The 16,351-nt window shown below is 39.1% G+C and overlaps 1 protein-coding gene across 1 annotated transcript; it reads right to left on the bottom strand.

Annotated features, from left to right (window-relative positions):
• Positions 1-264: 264 nt before the first annotated feature.
• clu (clusterin) lies at positions 265-15,437 on the bottom strand. Its single transcript, XM_035943605.2, has 10 exons — positions 15,310-15,437; positions 9,168-9,329; positions 8,621-8,769; positions 8,231-8,401; positions 7,766-7,936; positions 6,187-6,400; positions 5,908-6,048; positions 4,487-4,707; positions 2,986-3,173; positions 265-989 (listed from the first exon to the last, which is right to left on the bottom strand). The coding sequence occupies exons 2-10, from the start codon at positions 9,283-9,285 to the stop codon at positions 977-979; spliced, it is 1,386 nt and encodes a 461-aa protein (XP_035799498.2). The 5' UTR covers positions 9,286-9,329; positions 15,310-15,437; the 3' UTR covers positions 265-976.
• Between the last annotated feature and the right edge of the window lie 914 nt (positions 15,438-16,351).

The following is a 16,351-nucleotide window of genomic DNA, read 5'->3' as shown; positions in this document are numbered from 1 at the left end:
CTTGGCATTTTACAACAACTTTTTTAAAATCATCAATAGGAAAAATACGGAATGTTCCACTATAGGACTTGGTGTCAAATAATTTGGCAGATGAAAGCACTTCTGAGGAATCAAGGAATGTCTTGTTATGTTCTAGGTTTGATGCTCTTGTTTTCACTCTGCATTGCTTTATATATGAGTTTTTTTTTTATTTAAAAGACAACAATGACTGTGCTTCAAGTTGTAAAAGAAGAACAAATTGTAAAAACAGAACAGGAGACAGAACAGGTGTGAGCAGGTTTTATTTAAATCTCTACATCTTGCTTTGTTGCTAGGCTGTTTTACAGAGTGGCTCAAAGCATCCTGGACATCATCAATTTCTGTTTCCATTTTACAACTTTAATCTTTCAGATCAATGATTTTAATTCTGCTAAATCCACCACTTGAACCAACTCAGATAATTAGTATCTGAGCTCTGTAGAAGGGAAGATCAGATTAAAAAAAATCACTGCAACATACTGAATAAACTTTAGTTTCCTACAAATTTTTGCATCAAAAACTTGATCTTAATGAACTGTGCTATGAGAATATATCTCGTGTTACAACAGCTGAATGCGAAGAATAATAATTCACACAAGTAAAACAAGCACAAATAGTGTTTGCACTATGGCCCTTGTTTGCAAAGCCCAGCTCAGCTATGGTACACCTCCAACATAAAGCCTTACGTTGGAGGCTCTATAGACATGAGTCAGGCCAGTCATCTAGTTAATATCTTCTCTTACAGCAGGACTAATGTAACAATATAAACCACTGAGGTTAAACTGTGTTGTTTGCAAAAGCAGGACTTAAAGAGGAACAGTGGAATCAGTGGGTTGGCTTCAGGAGGGTTTTCCAGCAGCGTTTATTGTCTGAATCTCAAGTGTATTTTGATGAATCCAGAACATTTTCTTGTCAGCAGACACTGCAGGTTCGGCTGCAAATCTGGTTGAACTGAAGTTTATTTCACCACCCTGGGGAAAAAGAAACAGAGGATGAACAGAATTTACAAGAGATGCTTTGTGTTGCCATTAAAACAAGCTGATGTGAATTTTTCTCTTTTGTAATACAGCTGCTGGTAACGTAAGTGAGGGCAGCACGATAGCAGGATAATAAATTCGCAAACAGACCGAAACGAATACGATTTTAAAGATAAAATCACTTTAAGTGGAAGTGCAAAGCTACGCCATTACACAGAAAATGTGATTTCAAACATATGCCTAAAGTTAAAAAGAGCTTTATTTTTATTTAAATCCTGTGCTGAGTGGGGCTGAATGAAAATGAAACTGGGGAAAAAATCAAATTTTAATGGTTTGCAATTTGATTTGCAATCAATTTTTTTTTAAAGCCAAGCTTTAGTTCAACAGTTGAACAGGTGTAGCTCTTGCATGTGGTATATAGTATGTTGATCAAAGTTTCAATCTGCTCAGACTTAGTAAAACTGAATTACCACATTAGTCTCATTGTTTGACAGCCACAGCCTAGAGTTGGAGTACAGTCTAAAATCTAGCCATCCCATATTAAAAATAGTGAAGCTTGAGGGTGACACACACCCACAGAACTGGTGTTACATTCTAACCCTAACGTGATTTAAATTTTAATATTTACAATAAAATAAAATAAAAAAACACAAATTGGAACAACTGTTCTAGATTTTATAAATCTAATTTAAATAAGGGTTACATGAAAAGTTTTTGTATATAAGCCAGTGATTTAACCTGCCTATAAAAACTGTCTGGTTCCATCGCTGCACATATATCCTTTGTGATTTGCTAATTGCAGTGTTTCAAATTGTGATTTTGATTTGCAATTAATTGTTCAGCCCTAGTATTGGGTATTTTTATATTTTTAGATCAGCTGTCGAAGAAAATGAGGAAAAGAAGAAAAGAATTACGTTACTTTAAGAAAAGAACAAAGAACTAAAAGACAGAAAAAAAGCAGAAAACAGGAATCAAGAAAGAGAATAAATTAAGAGTTAATAACCTTTTACCAGGTAAAAAATCCTTATCAACAAATTTCCTAGAAACTGAAACTTCTAGTTAAATTCATTGCAATAAGTAACATACATCCTTCTGAACTATAAATGTAGTAGCAAAATCTCTCAGAATTCAAATACTGCCTCACATTTTTATTGAAAAAAGAGTGTGACCCACATTTTTTGACTTGACGCAGCCGATTAGCTTAACTTTGCATTAAAAATCGGACAAACAGGGGAAAACTGCTAATCTGACTCGGCACAAAGGTTAAAATATCTTCCTAGCAGTGCCTCTCTGTATGAAAATCCAAGTGTAAAAATACAAAATATGGTTTTAATTTGGCTGGTATGCAGGACAGGTTTTGTCCTTGCTACACTTGTTAATGAATGAAAATTCCCACTGAAAACCACAAAACTTAAAAAAAACAAGATATGATGTGTTAATAATTGATTACGTTTGCAGTTTTCCTGCCTATAGTCTTTATGCTAAGCTAACCAAACCTACTTTGCACAGCAGTTTACACTGATCAGGCATAACATTATGACCACCTGCCTAATATTGTGTTGGTCCCCTTTATGCTGCTAAAACTCCTCTGACCCAGTGGTTCATGGACACAGGACTTCTGGGGACGTCTTGTGGCACTGGGATGGTGGCAGTGAATTCTGTGGGTCCTGTGGGTTACAGGGTGAGACCTACCTAGATCAGGTTTATCCTGGTACACCCTACAGATGCTCAATAAGCATTGTTGAGAGGTTGCTTGACCTGCAATGTTTAGGTGGATGGTACATGTCAAACATCCACATGAATGTCAAGACTCAAGGTTTCCCAGCAGAATGTTGCATTATAACAAGATGATTGATGTTATTCACTTCACCTCTCGGTAGTCATAATGTTGTGGCTGATCGGTGTAATATGTGGTATCAATCTCCTCATATCACGCTATTTCCTAAAATGCTGAACTGTCCCTTTAAATGTCGTCCTGTCCGACACTCACACGCTGGTTTCCTTGTAGCGGTCCAGAGCCTCCTGGGCCACCACTTCAGAGAACTTCGGGTCGGTCCAGGGGATGTCGCCCGGCACAGTGATGTTCAGGACTGGAGCATCGAAAAGCTGCACAGAGACATTGGTTTCTGCAGGCTGGTCCTCCTCACCTGTCTTCTCCTCGGTGTCCTTGCAAATCACCTGCAGCACAAGGAGGCAGTGTCTCCTTTTAGCTGGTTGTTCTGCAAACAGCATGACTATACCTACATAGCTGCATAGTGAGAGCTACGCATGTTTTAACTTCTAAAACTTAAGTTTTTTGAGACTACACATACATTGTATCATCATATTATTTGGAATTCTCTTTAGTTTTAAAGAGATGCTCTGAAATGTATTTATTGCAACCTTAATCCCTCAATCCCAAGCGGTTTCTGAGTGTTTTCTGCACACAAGCATTTTTTTCAATGAAGACAACATTAAATTAATCAGAAATACAGTCTAGACATTGTTAATGTGGTAAATGATTATTCTAGCTGGAAACAGCTGATTTTTAATGGAATATCTCCATAGGGGTACAGAGGAACATTTCCAGCAACCATCACTCCTGTGTTCTAATGCTACATTGTGTTAGCTAATGGTGTTGAAAGGCTAATTGATGATTAGAAAACCCTTATGCAATTATGTTAGCACATGAATAAAAGTATGAGTTTTCATAGAAAACATGAAATTGTCTGGGTGACCCCAAATTTTTGGACAGTAGTGTACATATAGTCTCTCTTTTTATATTTTTTATATAGCATCTCTATGGAAACAGCACAACCATGACTACAAGTAAAAAGAACCCAGTTATGCAGTTAAGCAGTATGACACAGCTATAATGCCATAAATTTTTTAAAAATCTTGAATTTTGAAAAAATAAAAAAAATAAAATGTCATTTCTCTGATCAATTATTTTACAAAAACTGTTTCAGTCTGTATCAGTCTGCTTGGTGTAAACACATCCTGCAGTTCAGCCAAGAAGTCACTGAATTTTTCTCACTATTGGTCACAACTGAGTAACTAATTGCGTCCCAGATGTGCCAAGGCGTGCAGAATTTTTTAGGATTTACTAATGATTTTGATTAGATATCATGATTTTAAACTAAAATTTTGCTGTTTCCCAACATGTGATAGGCGAGTAGTTTAAGCACTGTCAGAAAGTTGACAATCCAACAATTCCCTCTGTTTTTACAGTTTCCTGCTTTGATGAATTAAAAATTCCTCATTTTGAGCAATTTTATAAAAGCCAACATGCCTTTCAAACTCACTTGTGGGATTTGGGGTTCAGAGTTTTTCAGGTTTTATCACTGTTTTTCACTTATGTACTCTACTCTCATGTGTTCTCTCTTTTTCTGATCTCACAAATAAAGCAATCAACGTTCAATCTCTAGAAGAGAAAGATAAACAAACAAACACTGATACAGGACTACAGTGAATCCCACTGACAGATGAATTCAACCAGAGGTCCTACATACTGTCTGAACACGGAAGATGCCGTCCTGAGTGTTGTTTGCCAGAGATGACACCCAGCCAAACTGCCTGTTGAACATATCCAGGATGGATGAGGTGTTGAACATCTGCTCCTCAAACCTCTTCAGGAGGGAGTTGTACTGCTGGGTGAAGCGCTCGGTCAAGGCCAGAGCCTCCTCCAGTTCTTCCTTGAGAGGGCCTTCCAGAGGTCTCTTCCCAGAGCAGTCTGTGAAGAAAACACCCAGCAAACCAACATTATCACAAGAGGCTGGAAAAATCCCTTCACTGCTACATTAGGCTCATATCAATTAAGAGAAGGATGAGTTTTTTAATATTGCTTGGCATTTTAAAAAGGATTAAATCACACATGAGGGCTGCACAGTGGCTTGGTGGTTAGCACTGTCACCTACAGCTAGAAGATCCCCGGTTCGTGTCCCGGCGTGGGGATGGGATCTTTCTGTGTGGAGTTTGCATGTTCTCCCTGTGCATGTGTGGGTTTTCTCTGGGTTTTCTGGCTTCCTCCCACAGTCCAAAAACACGCTGAGGTGAATTGATAACTCTAAATTGTCCGTACGTGTGAATGTGAGAGTGATTGTTTGTCTCTATGTGTAGCCCTGTGACAGACTGGCGATCTGCCTTCACCGTAAGTCAGCTGGGAGAGATTCCAGACCCCCCTGTGACCCTATGAGGATAAAGCGGTGTATAAATAATGGATGGATGGATGGATGGATGGATGGATGGATATATATATCACACATGCCTTTCAAATTCACTAGCAGGTTTTGAGGTTCCGAGACTTAAATAAGATCCAATTTAAAACAAGTTCAAATGAACACTTCTGGATGAAGGTGTTCATTAGAGCATCTCACAGGGCTGTGGGGGTTCACCAGAGGAAAATCTGGGGAGCTACTGTTTCTATCAATTAGCAGAGACATCTCTCGGAATGTGAAACCAGCACGAACCTCTTTGTATTTTCCAAATGTCTCTAAATAGACTCTGCATCATTTCTGTTGGAGACCTGTGCTGTTGGTTCACGGCAAAGGAACAAAAACATCATCAGCACAAAGGAAGACATGATTAAATTAGTCTCTCTGTGAATCCCCAGTCATTTATTCGAAGCAACATTACCATAAATCCTAATTGTGGTGGTCTTATAAAAACATCATTATTCAAGTCTCCTTGTCTGGCTTCTTGCCAGAGGAGGCTGGATGAAAGGATGTTTAACAGGCCTTATTAGCTGTTAGATGGCTTCTTAGAAAATGTATTTAATTAACAGCAATTTATGATTCATTTATGTAGTTTTCCAACCAACTTTTAACTACAGTTTTCAAAGTCTATGTCATTGTTATCTCTATGCTTGTATCCAAGTTTATGTTGTGAACAGAATTTTTTTAAAAAGCAGCATTTGACCAGAGAGCTGTCTCACCAATATGCTGGATTTCTTTGCACTTCTCACATTCCTCACGGAACTTGAAGCATCCAGCCGAGTTGCGACGAATCTCTCTGCACGTCATCCTGCCGTTACCAAAAGGTTTGGTGATGACGACATCTTCATTCACACTGCCATCTGTGTCCAGACCCAAACACACAGCAGACTTCAGAAACTTGTGGTTCCCATGTTTTCATCTTGTTTGAATGTAGCCATAGCTACTGTCAGCCAAATGTCCTGCAAACCAAAAAGTAAACCAGGTAGCAAAAAACGTACCTTCATTAGGAGGAGTGTCACTATCGATGTCCATCATGGAGCCCATGGAACTGAAGAAGTTCCTGCTCATTCCCATCATGGGGGAGAACAAATTCTGGAAGCCATGGAAAGGATCGTGGAACAGAGAATGGACGCTCCTGCTCCGACGAATGTGTGGTGACAGGAAATTAGGGAAAAAGAACACGGGAGGAGTGTCGTGAATGTGATCAGCCACCTGAAAAACAAACACACAGGGAGCTGATGTCATCCAGCAGTGACAGTGAGGAGTGTGTATGCTCATCTATCTGCTCACTCTCATTGCTAATAGACTTTAAAAATTTGATTCAGCTTTCTTGTGTTTCTCTCCTGTTCGTAAAGCTTCCAATAAACATCACAGTTCTAATTTTTAATCACAGTGAAGTAGGAGGCACAATTCACACATTACTCTACCTTGAATATTCTTTATCTATATACCAGTCTTTGCAGGACTGGATTAAGGTACTCTTTACCTTGTGGAGATTTTAAAGCTTATGACCCTGTTAACTGTTGCTCTTGCTCATATATTGATTCTCAGTTTTGTAAATGGTCTACACTTAACGCCTTTGTACCTTAGTGGTACTCAAAGTGCTTTACAATGTTTCCCTTACACCCATTCACACACCGATGGCAACAGGGCTGCTATGCAGGGTGTTTGCTTGGGGTTCAGTGTCTTGCCCAAGGACACTTGGGCATGCAGCACGATGGCTGCACTCCATCTATAGGAGGTCTTGCTAGTGTGCTTCACTCTCCTGGCTTCCTGGGACATTTAGTGGAACTATAGTATAAGTGCTGTTGACACAGTGAGAGAGGTCTCTTGTGCATTACACTTACGTATGTTACTAATAATGCCTACGCCTTTCCTAACAGGACAAATTCAAAATGACTGCAGTGAAAAGACGTGCTATGTGTTCTATTTAAAGATGCCTCCAGGCATGATCAAACACAGAATTATTTAACTTTGAATCATAATTTGTGTATGATTTTTTTTCACTGTGAATGTGTGCACATGAAAAATAAACTACAACAAAACAGTGAATGACCAGATGATGCAGCTGTATCACATATCATATTTTCATGATGTTGCTTTAATATGACAGCTCTGAAGCAAAGGATGTCTAATTTTTTGAAATGCATGCTGCCTGGTCTCTTCTCTCCTTATGTCTCTTCATTGTCTCCTCTCTTCTCTGGTGGAAGGGATTAAAGAGCAGGTGAGGACAAGAATCAAAGATGTACATACTGAAATAAGAGAAGAGGTACTGCTCCCTATTTCTATCTATATACAAAATCATTTATACAGTAAAGCTCAAACACCCAAATAAAGTAACACCCATCACACATCCTAGAGTCAAGGGGGGCATTACAAAACGTTTGCCCTGATCTCAGATCGTTCTTAAAAAAGAACTTTCAAACTTAAAAAGTCTTCCTGAATGAATTCTGTTCCACAGGTACAGTGAGGGTTCAGAATCTATTGGACTACATAATATCTTATAAGAAAGTCACAATGACAGATTTTGTTTTAATTGTGCATTAAACTCATGACTGAGAAACGTATAAACAGTACCTTCATACTGTCTGAGAATATGGTATCCACACCATCGGCCATCTCTGTATATTTTTCCTCCAGGTCTTTGAACTCTCTGTTCTGTCGTTGCCCTTCCTGCATTAGGTCGTCGATCTTCTCCCCGTTGATCCAGATGGAGAAAGGAGATGTTCTGTTCAGCACATCCTCCAGCTACAGACACGAGGATCATGTTTAATTTCAAATTAAACCATCTTTATTTTTTAGCATATTATATCAGGATAGCAAGACAGGAGAGAGATAAGAGGTATACTATACTCATCTGAAACATATTCTTACATATTTAAAGAAAAAAAAACATTTCATCTTAGGAGTGTCTTATAGATCACCAACAGGAATGTGTAATCAACTGCACTGAATCAGCTATAAAGGACAACACTGACCAGCTACCATCCAGACAACAGTCAAGTGGCAACACAGTACACAGTATCTTATTTAGTGCCTGACCTGGCGTCCCACCAGTCCAGATCCACTGCTGCAGGTGCGGGAGTAGTATTTAACGCAGGTGCTCTTCAGACAGGGCTTACACTCCTCCCACAAAGCCTTCATGGTGTCATTACAAACCTCCTCCTCCTGCGCCAGCTTGGCCTCCATCTCCTGAGCCGTACGCATCGCTTCCTGCAGCAAAACACGTCACCGTAAACCACTGGATTTAATACTTAACGGTGAATTGCTAGATTAAAGCGAGTGTCCTACAATCTCCAGACACCTCAGTCGTGACAAAAAAGCTTCATCTCCACCTACTGTACCGACACAATGTGTGCAAGATCACTGTTACACTGTTTAGTACATGACATGAATGCACAGTTCTCATTCACATTATCATAATATTATCACCTCCTTCTGCTCCTTGGTTTTCTCCAGAGCATCCAAAAACTTCTTGTGGTCTTCTGAAGATTTCTGCATCACACTCTTCATCTCCTTCACTCCATTAATAGCATTTTCGATCTGTTTGTCCAGATATTTTTCTCCCTGAAGGGAGATTTCTGCAAACCACATAGAAAATCGGTTAACTTCTGCAACGTGCTTCTGCACTTCTGCTGTGAAACTGAATCTTCTTCCAAACAGACTATGAGAGTTACTTGTAATATTTCTGTTTATTATTTATTGTGAGAGTTTGTTTAACTTGATCCATATGCACTAATATCACTCACACAGTCTCCTAGATCACCATTTTCACATCTCCATTAACAATCACCTGAGGTAGTTTTTCTATCATTCTCCAAAAGCTTTACTACTTTCTGACAAAATAGGATGATTTCAAGGGTTCAGTTCAACCAAAATACAAGCTAAAGCCAATATTTTGTGGTTTTGAGTTTCGTTAATATGCTCATTAAAAAAAAAAAATCACTCTAAATAATCCCAGTTCATTCCATAAACTTACGATTGAGATCCTCTCTTGATGGCAGCAGGAGACAGTTGGCTGACACCAGAAGAAGAGCCACCACGGCCAAAGACCCCTTCGAGCCCTTCTTCTTCATCATCATCATCATCATTAACATCCTCTCTGACTCTCACAGGGCCAGCAGGCAATGATGAAAAAAACCTGGAAAGCAAAAGGCACAAAAATATTAATAGAGCACATTTTCCACTAATCACAAGGTTGAAGATTCCATTTCTGGCCCCTCCAGATGTCAGAGTGTCCTTGGGCAAAACACTGAACCTGAAGTTGCTCCCAGTGACAGGCAGGCATCTTACATGGCAGCTCTGTCGCCATGTGTGTGTCAATGGGTGAATGAGAAACACACTGGAAAGCACTCTGAGTACCACTGAGGAAGAAAAGCGCTATTTCAGTGCTTTGCCATACAGACTGGGTGTACAGATTGGTGTTATTGTAATGACGGTTCATGTCCACCAGAGAGCGACATAAGCTGCAGAGAAACCAGACGGAGCTACGCAGTGGAAAAATGACCGTGTTTGCTCAGCAGTTTCCAGCCTTACATAGCAAAATATAAAAATAACTGAACAAATCAATGCTAATAAATAATTCAAAGCTATGCCAAATGAAAGGATCACCTTCTTCTTCTACAATTTCAATCAATAGAGTGGAGACGTTCTGACCAAACTGACCTCAGATCAGTGTTTCCTGTGATACTGAGTGTGCCTTTCAAACCTATTATATAAAGAGAACAGCAGGCTCTTTCTGTGTTTACCCATTTTTTCTCTGACGTGTGCTTGGTCAGCTGCCCGTTTATTCAACAATGACAGATTCAGCAGAGGGTGACTGTGGCCTCTGATATTTTTTTCTTTCTCCTCACACACACAGACAAGATGGACAAAGAGAGAGAAATTCATCCGACACATGGACGGGCTTTTTCTGCTCTCTGCGCAGCGTTTCCTAGGCAATACAAATATCTCTCTGTGTCAGTCTAATCTCTGCTGAATATTTCTGCAGTCAGCCATGATCCTCTTTTTTTCTTCCAAACACAAATGCAGCAGGCTAACTGACACTATTTTACAATAGTTGATCTTGAAAGGTCACTGGTGACCTTGGAACGTTGCTGATTCACTGTTATGTTATGCGGCTTTCTGTCACATCTTGAAGCTTTCGTCAGTGGGAGAAGCTTGATCAGTTGTCAGATTGTTCATCTGTTTGTCTACCTGTAATGAACCACTAAACTATCTTCATAATTACTTAAGCCACAGAATGCAGTCAGAGGTTTTCAAATCTGTTATTAAAGCCATGTTGAGAAGGTTGCAAAGCTTGGCACACACATGTAGCAGAAAGATTATCTACTATGATCAAAATGAATTTAAGAATGTTTGAGCTTTGCTTCTGTTACATTAAATTTGGTAGAGGCACAGTTTAGAATATTTAGGAGACAGTTAATAACTCCAGTGTCTACTGACTCACAGGTGTAAAGCTGGTTTCCAATTCATCCATCCATCCATCGATTCCATCAATCCATCCATCCATCCATCCATCCATCCATCCATCCATCCATTCATTATCTATAGACCACTCAATCCTCATTAGAGTTGTAGGGGGCTGGAGTCTATCCCAGCAGACTTAGGGTGAGGGCAGGAAGATAGGTCATCAATCTATCACAGGGCTACACATAGACAAACAATCACACTCAATTTCACACCTACGGACAATTTAGAGTTACCAATTAACCTGAGCTTTGGACTGTAGGAGGAAGCCTGAGTACTCAGAGAAAAGCTACGCATGCACAGGGAGAACATGTCAACTCCATGCAGACAGATCCCAATCCCAGGCCGGGACGAGAACCGGGGATCTTCTAGCTGCAAGGCAAAAGTGCTAACCACCAAGTCACTGTGCAGGCCGGTTTTCAATTAAATTCAATTCAGTTCGATTTTTCAGTTTCTAATTTGGATTTTTTTTTTCTTTTTTTTTGGAACTTGGAGTTACATTTTTTGCTGCAGTTTGCTGGAGTCACTTTGGCCTGATGCTGGTGACAGTAAGACCAGGGAGAAGCAGGAATTATATTATATAAGAGAAAGGATGCCTAAAAGACCTTTTTTGTGACTGCAGGAACTTGTTTTCATTAATAAAGAAGGTTCCTGGTGTCGGCTCTGTGTCTTTCCACAGTAAAGTTAAGCTTGTGCCTGGCTGCATCTGTCATGTTGAAACAGGACAGACTCTTTCCTTAACTGTGGCCGCAAAGTTGGAAGCTGACAAAATGCATACAAAGGCAAGCCTGTGCCTCTTGTTTCTTTGTAATGAGTCAGTGAACTTGAAACAAACCATGTTTTGGAAAAAAAAAGGTAACAAACTACACGTGAAAGTGATTTCCTTTCACTAGAACTAAGGAGTTCTGCCCAAACCATGAAATATTAAAAGTACACGATGTGACCACCCACTCTGTCCCTGCCTCTTACTTGCTGCTTTCCAGGCAGGTTGTGGAGGAGGGAATCATCAGCAGCACTGGCAGGACACAGGTCTGGAGTATCAGTGCTGCTTCCTAAACATTCTCTGGTGCTCAGGTACTGGTGCTCTCCTCCCTGGGACACCCAGCTAGTTTTGCACCATACAACACTCTCCATCTTTCCACGTGTGCACTCACCTACCCCTGCCACTGTTAGTTTAGGTTCTATTATATTTTTTCAACACATAATTAGTTAATTGGCTTTGTTGCATATCTACCTTATTTGTCATCAGTGTCCCAGTTTGTGTCAACTAATGTATGTGTAGTTATTGGTTTTTATTAACTAATCTATACTGAATGTCAGATAAGCAAAACATCTCATATAACTAAGTTCATATGTAAAACTAATTCCAGTGAGAAAGAGAGTGTTAGCTCAGTCACCTGCTCGCCCACCTCCTGTTTCTATGGAAACTGGCAAAGTAAAGTATGCAGAGCATGTTGTCTTTGCACCAGATTTGGAATAAATCTATCCAATCAACACAAAAACATTTTACATTAGTTTGTTAGCTTACCTCTTAATCTACAATTTCCCCACTTCCACGTTTCATTCCTCGCTGTCTGACTGTATATGTGCAGGATCAGCTTCTTTCACAATGTTTGTGCTGAGACACATTCAAACTTACAGCATTTTTGTGACTGCATCACTCAATAAAAAGGGACTACTTTAGATTTGTTCCACATCATTTTACATAAACTACCCCAAACATTCAGCCTTACAGATGCTTAGAAACTTTTACATCTCAATCCCATTCCATCCCTCTATTTCTTTTTACAAAAAGCCTTGAAGCATTTTGTAAGCTGAAAACAATGTAATGATTCAACATGTCTGTGCCTGTACAGATGACAGAAAAGATAAAAAACTACAACTTTAGTGTATATTTCCTTGTATTGCATAGTAAGGAGTTACTGTTGTTGTACTATCTTAAAATAGGCTACATCATTGCCTTTTTGGATGATGTATAATTCAGTCCTGCATTGGGGCAGGGTTGGGTTTTCTCACCTTTGCACAGCTCAGCACAATGAAAGTTTGTGGAGTCTACGTTCTTGCGGCACTAGAGATAAAGTCAAAGCCTTGATGGTATAATGTTCCTGGATATCTCTGCGGTACTATAATCTGCAGTGAAAAACCAAACGATGTCATCGCCTGTTCCAAACCCAGCAGGACTGGACGTCCACCGAGAGCAAAGAAATGTCCCACTTACTCCTCCCTGTATGAGCTCATGTGTTCAGGAGTTAAACACATAAACTACGACACACACAATGAGCTCATTCTGCACACGATAATAAACCTCTGGCTGAATTACAGCAACGCCAGGAAGGGAAAGGTTTGTAAACAGGGAATTATTGCTTTTCAGCAGCCTTTTCTAATGAGTCAATAAGTCTTGATGTGCACCGAGGAGAAAGAATGAGCAACGCTAAAGAGGAGAGGAACGCAGACCGAGCCAGAGAGAGTTAAACAGAGGAAAAATGAGAGGCACACAGGAAATTAGACAAATAAAAAGGTCATTTACAATGCAGGGGCCAGGTTGTATTATTTTCTGAATAGCAGCTGCAGGGATCCTGGTTACACAACTACAACATCAACACTCCTCCACTCCAGATGTTGCCCGCAAGGCTTTACACAAAGTTCAACTTACAAAAGCGAAACACCACTCAGTTTTTATGACAGAACATGGTGCTACACACAACCTGTTTTTCGTGGTGAACACTTTCACAGGTGTTTTCTACAAATCGAATTCTAAAAAAAATGATTTCAGAGTTATTACACAATAACACAACATTGCCACACAGTTGCTATTTTTGTTCTGCGGATTGACACTGTTGGTTGATTAATCAATTAGTCCATATTTAAAGAATTATTTACAATATTTTTCTAATTGATTCATTGCTTAATACATCTCTAAAGCAAATATTTACCAGTTTCAGCTGTTTTTCTTGTTTTATATTAGAGTTTACTGTATATTTTTGGTGTTTGGGCAGACAAAATGAAGCGTCTGAACACATGAACATTTCCTACTTTCAGTTTTTACTTCATAGCCACAAAAACAGTCCCTTGCTTCATTATCAAAATCATTAGTTGCAGTCCTAACTTTGCTTGTAGAATGTGTCATATGCTAAATCATAACATTCTTTCATTGTGTAGCATTATTACTGTAACACCTACATGGTGTAAGATATTCTTATATTATCATAATTGTATTTATTAATACAATTTTAGTTGGCATGGGTGCCCCTCACTCTATTTTTGGAAAAAAAATTTCACTCACTCATATAGTTGAATATACTGTAACATATACTACTGTTCAGAAGTTTGGAAATGTCCTTATTTTTGAAAGAAAAGCATTTTTTCCAATGAAGATAACATTAAATTAATCAGATACACAGTCTAGACATTGTTAATGTGGTAAATGACTATTCTAGCTGGAAACTTTTAATTTTTGGAAATTTTTAATGGAAAATCTACATAGGGGTACAGAGGAACATTTCCAGCAACCATCACTCCTGTGTTCTAATGCTACATTGTGTTAGCTAATGGTGCTGAAAGGCTAATTGATGATTAGAAAACCCTTGTGCAATTATGTTAGCACATGAATAAAAGTGTGAGTTTTCATGGAAAACATGAAATTGTCTGGGTGACCCCAAACTTTTGAACGGTAGTGTAGATGTTGTAAAATGTAATTTGTCTCATTTCTTATTCTATTATTCATTTCATCCTTAATTTTACCCTTTTGTCTGTCTGTGTGCTGCTGAAACATGTAAATTTAATCAGCAATATCCTGCATGGTAAATGGCACTTGACACTTGGAGGTTACCCTATAGGTGCTTGTTGTGGCTGTTAATTAATTTTGCTTCCATATCCTTTTCAATCCCCCACAAACAAATTTCCCAACGCTAGAATAAGAAGGAACAATTAACTAATCTGCATGATCTGGGCCTTCATTTGTCATAAATGGGACACTGGCACATATGGCCTAATTTCATCCTTATTTTAAGTGTTTGGGGATTTCTGCATACAGAGGAGTCACTTGTCCTATGGAGAAATTAAGGTCAGTTCTAAGCTATTGTCAGTGCTGTAAAAGCGTCATTCTCTTCCGTACTGCAGAAATAGAATTAGAATATAATGCCCTGCAGGCATCCTTTATTCCTTCACACATTGTCAATCTGAAAATGACATCATTCAAAAGTTCATCATCAGGTTGGTTATTTATTTTAATTTCTGTAGCAAGAATTGCTGCATCTTTTAAAGCTAACTTGCATGAGGTGAACCAACCACAACAGGACGTCATCCACCCTAATCCAGTTGTTTTGATCCAGAGATGGAGGTCACACCCATGAGTAAGCAATAAAAACAGCAGTCATCATAACAGCCATGAAGGCAGCATTTCTGCACCATGGAAAACAACTGCATGGAGTAAAATGAATGAGAAACCCTCTAATTATCAAGTTTTTTATTGTTTGTTTTTTGCAGTCTGATATTTCATCAGCTAAACCTGAAAAATACAATGTCTTGCATTGTGTCTTCTTGTCTTTTCTATTTTAATTTACTAGAAGAAACCATCACAGTCTGCACATAAAAAGAGCATTTTCCCTCTGAGCATCACTTAGCTGCGACACTGAACAAATAAAGTGACTCACCTCCGTGTGTTTCCTGACACTCCAGACCGTCTGCAGCTGTCCAGACTCTCTGCTGCTGCTCTTTATACAGCGGATAACGGGGACGGTGCAGACATGTGATTCACTAAGCAGCCTGCTGCCGCTGCTCCGATGGTGAAGTTGCCGCCATGTACAAGCCCATTTCCTGTAGTAAGCTTCAAAATAAATCACTAGCAAACTGGTTACTTCACAATGTGCTCATAAAAGGATACATAATTTTTTCTTTATTTTATTTTTCGCTCAGTGTATTAAAATCTCAAGTGGCATTAAAAGCCTGTAACTACTGACAGAATAGCTCAACATTTTGGGAGCACTGGCTTGTTTGTTTGTGCAGTACGCCTATTAGCTTATCTATAGGCTCAAATTTGCAGGATAAACATTAGCTTACTTCACCTGACCATGAAAGGCCACTACATAGCACCACAAACTCTTCTTTTCATTCATTTTGCACAGATTAAAAACAAGAAAAGCACCAAGAGAGTGAAATACTCCAACAAGGCTGCTCAGTCGTTGTATGATTTCTGATGGATGAAATCTTTAAACAGTTCGTGGTTGATTTGTCGTAGGATCACAATCATGTGATCGTCAGCAGGCAGCTGACACAGTGTTCACTTGTAGTCATAGTTACAGTGACGCTGTGCCGTTATCTCGCAATGATAAGGAAATCCTTGACAAATCCGTGAATCCAGACAATTAGCCGCATCACTGCCAAAATCTAATCATTTGGTCCTTGTGTCATTTCTGACCTTCCCTGAAAATTTCATCCAAATTCACTTGTTCATTTTTGAGTAATGTTTTGAACGGACAGACAAACAGATGGACAAACAGATGGACAAACCAACACTGATCGTCACATAACTACATCGCATTCCTTGGCAGAGTAATAATATGTTAACCAGTGAGCTTTTGTGGCGCTAACTGCTCGCTAACATCATTTTACTATTACTGGGAAATATAACAAATGTCAAATTACTGTCTTGAAAAACACGTTTTTTTGTCAAACACTTGTTTATTGTACCAAATA

Source organism: Amphiprion ocellaris, chromosome 12 (assembly GCF_022539595.1).
Source record: "Amphiprion ocellaris isolate individual 3 ecotype Okinawa chromosome 12, ASM2253959v1, whole genome shotgun sequence".
Classification (NCBI taxonomy): Eukaryota; Metazoa; Chordata; class Actinopteri; family Pomacentridae; genus Amphiprion; species Amphiprion ocellaris.
Note: the sequence above shows the minus strand (reverse complement) of the source record. Positions and strands in the feature narration are given on the sequence as shown.